The sequence below is a fragment of the Triplophysa rosa genome, linkage group LG13, assembly GCF_024868665.1.
Source record: "Triplophysa rosa linkage group LG13, Trosa_1v2, whole genome shotgun sequence".
Classification (NCBI taxonomy): domain Eukaryota; kingdom Metazoa; phylum Chordata; class Actinopteri; order Cypriniformes; family Nemacheilidae; genus Triplophysa; species Triplophysa rosa.
Genome location: NC_079902.1, coordinates 24,000,099 through 24,006,199, shown reverse-complemented (window position 1 = coordinate 24,006,199; position 6,101 = coordinate 24,000,099). Strand labels below are relative to the sequence as shown.

Sequence of the window (6,101 nt, the reverse complement as noted above, 5' to 3'; positions counted from 1 at the left end):
AGAGAGAGAGAGAGACAGAGAGAGAGAGAGAGAGAGAGAGAGAGAGAGAGAGAGAGAGAGAGAGAGAGAGAGAGAGAGAGAGAGAGAGAGAGAGAGAGAGAGAGAGAGAGAGAGAGAGAGAGAGAGAGAGAGAGAGAGTGAGAGAGAGAGTGAGAGAGAGAGAGAGTGAGAGAGAGAGTGAGAGAGAGAGTGAGAGAGTGAGAGAGAGAGAGAGAGAGAATACTCTACTGTACCTGCTGAGAGAGTCTCGAGAGCGACGCAGCCATTTGCCCACCACCTGCTCCACCCGACGGACCCTCCGCGGAGATCTACTCCTGCTCCTCTCTTTCTCCTCCATCTAACTGAAAGCCAAACACAGAGAGAGAGACAGACAGAGAGTCAACACAGAATTTCATTCATTTCTCTCAGTCAGTGTGTGTGTAATATCAGAAGCACAGTCGTGACATGAGACAAGACCCAACATTAGGACAATCGACACACACACGTTACCTTCTTCTCTTGAGACAGTACAGGCACACATGCTTCTCTCTCTTCTAAACACAAACACACACACAATGTTGTAAGTGTAAGTGTGTCTGATCAATACTGTGTGTTTCATCAGACTCTGAATAATCTGCATGATTGTGTACTGATCTGCAGGCCGCACTGCATTCTGGGAGAGGGTCATGTGACCTTTAACCTTCGCTCTATGAGTCAATGCTTGTGTACAGACTGTGATTGTTGAGGTGTGCACACTATCATTAAATATCAATCGTGAAAATGTTCATCAACAGGTCCTGTTATACAACACATTACTCTGACAAGACCGCAAACAAACCACCGCAGTACATCACGCGTGTTCTTGTGTTACTGTGATGGTCAAACCTTCCCACAGCAAAGAAAGATCACACATGAGATCGCTTAGATATCGCAATTATTTCTCCTAGACATCGATGAGATTAAATGGAGAGCAAAAGAAAACTAAATGAATACAAACTCAAAAATAAAACATTTAAGCAGAGATGCAATAGAGCCAAATAGAGTACTTCTCAAAGCTGTAAAAGCAGAGAATTAAAGACAAAATACAAAATCATATATGTTGACATAGATCACATGTCATAAAAACAGACCATATATTGTAAAACTAAAGCCATAGCTCTATGATGGATATCTCAAATATTGTGTATCGTGATACGTCGTGCCAAAATACATTGTTACACCCATAACCGTTTCATGTGTAAATTCATCATATTCATATACATTGTTGTGAAGGCTGTTTTATGATGAGCTCTTGACCTCCAAGAATCCTCAAGAGAAGATGTTAACAACTGTGACACATGCCACTAATCCACTGTGCAGTTGCTGTACTGAATGTGTGTGTGTGAGGGATTAATACACTCACACGGGTGTCACTTATTCACGTGATCTGGATTCAGAGACGGACAGATGTCGACACTCCATCACATACAAATCACAAGCAATAAAGTGTGTGTGTGTTGAGCAGGATGTATGCTGCAGTGTTGACTGTGAGCACCTGCGCATGAATGTGTGTGTGTGTGTGTACTTGTGCGTAGAGCAGGATGTATGCTGCAGTAATGACTGCGAGCACCCATGCATGCGTGTGTAGAGCAGGATGTGTGTTGCAGTGTTGACTGCGAGCACCTGCGCATGCATGTGTGTGCTGACTCAGGTGAGAGTGTTGGAGGTGACGGACTCAAGTGCTGTTCATCCATTAATGCATGAGCTCTTTACTCTCATCACCTGCATTACTGCATCTACTGCGATGAGATGAACACACTCATTAAATGATCAACCTGTAACACACACACACAGCGCAAGTGTTACTGTGAAACACTGCAACAGGCCGATCATTGGACTTCATCACATTCAAGATATTGATGAAATCACATCTTTGTTTTTATATTTAATTTAACTATATTTAACTTCAGATTTTTTACAATTTAGCTTAGATTACTTCACAAACATAACAGAGAACACACAGCGAAATACACAGTTCTACTGTGGACGTCAATTTAACTGGCTACTGTGCCTTAAAGAAAAATGCTGACATCTTTCAAACGTTTGATGCCACAATCCTGCCAAATCCTGTAAATCATTCTTCATTCAACTGTTGGGTTTGTCCATTTTTTGACCCAATGATGGATTGAAATAACCCAACATTGTTTAGAGTGTCCAGATATCTACATCACCACAACAACAGCAAACATCATGTCATGTCAGTTTGTTCTTCTGAATAACACATCGCAGATCGCACATATGCTGTTGAAAGAGATGAACCTTTAGTCTCAGTAAGTCGTCTCAGTGTAGTGTATCTGAATGATGTTAAATGAGAATGAGTGAGTTATTGTGCTCAGTGTGATCAAATAACTCATCCAGACACCTACGGCATCTTATGTTATTATTCCATTAGAAGAGCACTCAGCTGTAAGTGATTCTTCAGCTGTTATTATGAGACACCACAGCAGTGTACTACACAGGTCACTTATCAGTGTGCACTTCAATATAGTGCATTTTAAAGAAACATCCATGTCCCAAAAAGTTAAAGCTCCAAAAAGCACAAACATCATCATTAAAATAATCCAAATGACTCTAGTGGGTTAATAAACGTTTTCCGAAGTAACATTTATATTTTGAACTAACTGTGTATGAAATTAAAACCTTTAATTCAGACATGGTGACACATGGATAACTCTCACATGTCTAGTGACAAGCTGTCACATGATAATTCATCTCTAGACACACAAAAAACAACGAGAAATCGCTCAGATTTTTATAATAAGCCAAAATACACTCAAATAAACTCAAAATATGAACATATTGCTTGAGTTTCAGAAGACATTTATAAACCCACTGGAGTCATTTGACTCCTTAAAGTCCCAGTGAAATTAAAAATGACAATGCCTATTTTTTCATGAAATGAAAGCGTTTATTGTAAATAGTTGATCAATGCGGGTCATTCTCTTTTTAAAATTCGTGTCCCCTCATAATCTTCAGTTAAAATCTGAAAATGCACTTCCGTCCTCTAGTGACTATCCATCATAAACGACGTAAGTTATGCGGTTTGGGCGGGGCATAAGTTAACTCCTCCCCTTTAACTGTCAGTCCGTTCCCAGTTCCATTTCAAAACACAACGGCTGTTTTTATACATCCAATCAAATCGCAGGGAAAAAAACGCAAGCCACGCCCACTAAATTCTGTTTCGATCAACAACGCGTTAAGATACGGAAGTAAAAACGATCGCAAATTCCTGTTCACAGGGACTTAAAAAACAGATCGAACAAAAATAGTTGTGTTATTGTGTATTTACAAAGCATCTCTCCTGCTGACACATTCATGCACATTACGGCATTTTCATTGTATTTTTACTTCCTAAAATATAATATTAATTCTATAAAACAAATAATAAATACAATTTTTTAAACAGATAGACACATGAATGACGCAGGGTCACAGCACCGCCCCCCCTTCATTCTGATCGTCTGCTCCGGGTCGTGAGTAACCACCGGAAAGCCGTTTTCAGCTCTGTACCACCTCAAACCATCTATTAATGTCGCCTACAGTAACTCTACACCCTCATTCCACGTCTGCGCACAACCCCCATCTCCTTCACACACACAACATCTATATAAAGCACAGGGAAGACCGCCGAACGTCTCCATTATACTACATCTCAATTCAATGCAAGAAGCATTACAGAGAGAAACTCTTTTAACATGCAAGCGTAAGCTTCCCTTGAGTTGGGTCAGCGCAGCGGGTGGATGTGAAGGATTCATGCGCTCGGGACACTGTGCATTAGTATTTATTATACATGCTTGAGTGCTTCACACTTCTGCTCGACTCAACTGCGTATGAACGCTCATGACCCACTGCACTCTGAAGACCACCTACATGTGCACAGCACAATCTCCAATGTAAAGACCCAGACGTCAACATCCCTGAAGGAATAAAAGCTTCAGATGTTCGAATGGAATAAAACTCTGTGTGTTTGTCATTGATTCATGTACTGTTCGGTCCAGTAGAGATGCTGAACCCTCACCTGGGCGTGGCTCGTGTCCCAAAAGCTACAGAATGCAGAAATGGAAGCGTGTGATTGGCCGTCACATCTCTAGCGTGTGGATTGGATGAGAGGCAGTGAAGGTGGGCCCTGACAACCATTAAAACAAGTAAGAATGAATCTGGTGAAAAATACAACTCAGAATTAGAGTTTGATACAGTTCATGTAGTAATTAACTAGTAAGTAACATTGTGTAACACAACATGTAATGAATTTGCGTATTTAAGTTGATGATTTCACATCTTTGATTAAAATATTAAAGCAGAATCATGTTTAGGTGAAATTTGACAGTAATTGTGTTTTTGTTTACAACACTGATAACCTTACTATCATCACGCATGAAATGTATACTGTACTTTTAAAGATTGTTTTTATATTTTATTTTGTTATTCAACCATTTAAAAAAAATGAGACAATGTTTATATCACAGTGTAACAAATGTTTTGTTTCACCCGACATTTTTATAGTTAATTATTATGGTAATATTTATTTTCAGATAATTCGAGAAATGTCTTTAGCACAAGGCAGGTGGGATCAAGCGATGATGGGTGACTACATGTGAGGTTAGTGTTAGACATACAAGACAGAAACCATCAAATGTACACCTCTGAAGTTTTGGAATTCGGACGACTCATTTTTACTCAATGTCATGCCAGTATCTTGTCATTTCTGCGTACGAGTAAAAATACCAAAATGTATAAATGTGTGAAAATATTTTCTAGTTTTTTTGCGAGTGCCGTCGATGGTAAAAAAAACAGATGTGATTTTCGTATTCAACATGTTAAAGGGATACTTCACCCAAAAATGAAAATTCTGTCATCATTTACTCACTCTCAAGTTGTTCTACAGCTGCATACATTTCTTTGTTCTGCTGAACACACAGGAAGATATTTGTAAAAATGTCAGTAACCAAAGAGATCTCATACCTCATTGACTCCATAGTATTTATTTTCCCTACTATGGCAGTAAATGCAGGATGAGATCTGTTTGGTCACTGACATTCTTACAAATATCTTCCTTTGTGTTCATCACAACGAAGACATTATACAGATTTGGAACAATCTGAGGGTGAGTAAATGATGACAGAATTTTCATTTTTGGGTGAACTGTCCCTTTAAACTTCATAAAGAAACAGTATAAACTAAAGTGAAACACAACTAAAACATTTTTTCTAAGTACAGAGAGGATGTTTCTGTGAAATACTGTACTGTACACCTTAAAGTCAAGAGACGACAGAAGTATGCAGTTGTTTTTTATCAGGGCAGCAGGGCAGACGGGGTGAGCGATGGAGATGGGTGTGAAATAATCGCTTCTATTTGTTTAGTGTGAGAGCCGCAGAGACGAGAGCCACTCGCCACAATACAGCAGAAATCTTACTCAGCAACAAGCAGTCAATGAGGAACAGCCCTAAAAAAACACTGGACCTGCGTCGCAGGAGTGACATCACAGCCTGACTTTAGAGAAATACTTAAGAGTGTTTGTTTCATCTTATCTAAGAGTTTGTGGTTGTGAATGGTCCCGTGTGTTTGGGAATGTGCTGTGGTGACCGTTTCATAATCTGAATGATCATTGGACTCCAGAGAATCAATGATGTTCTCACATATCAACCTGAGAGAGAAACACACGCTGACATTTACAAACGACGATCTTATAGCCGCTGGAAAAGACTGAAATCATGTCCCGCTTTACAGTTTTAATTCTGGTTCTTCACAACTAGAGGTGAAAACCTACATTTACGGCTCATGGTTTGATTCTGAAGTATCACAAAAAATTCAAAATGAACCTAAAATTCAAATTCTTTCTAAAAAAATTACATTTCCTATTTAACACGTGTGTTGCACATACAACATTTGTATCCAAGTTTAATTGTTTAATTAAACCTTTCTGTATGTAAATTCATTTATAAATTAAGAAACTTATGTTGTCAAATTATTTCATCGTATTTGTCCCTTAAGTCTCTCACTGTCCCGACTCTCTCCCTCTCTCTGTCTCTCTCTCTCTCTCTCTCTGTCTCTCTCTCTCTCTCTCTCTCTCTCTCTCTCTCTCT

General features: G+C 39.3%; 1 protein-coding gene across 4 annotated transcripts in view; it reads right to left on the bottom strand.

Annotated features, from left to right (window-relative positions):
• frmpd1b (FERM and PDZ domain containing 1b) overlaps positions 1–6,101 on the bottom strand; it is a 29,206-nt gene that overhangs the window by 18,039 nt on the left and 5,066 nt on the right. For 2 of the 4 annotated variants that reach the window (XM_057349782.1, XM_057349784.1), the window contains exon 2: positions 234–341. In XM_057349782.1, coding sequence (XP_057205765.1) covers positions 234–337 — 104 coding nt within the window. In that variant the 5' untranslated portion in view covers positions 338–341. Of the gene's footprint in view, positions 1–233; positions 342–1,239; positions 1,257–4,036; positions 4,145–6,101 lie in introns of those variants that run through there. The other 2 variants (XM_057349783.1, XM_057349786.1) reach the window with 2 other exon arrangements.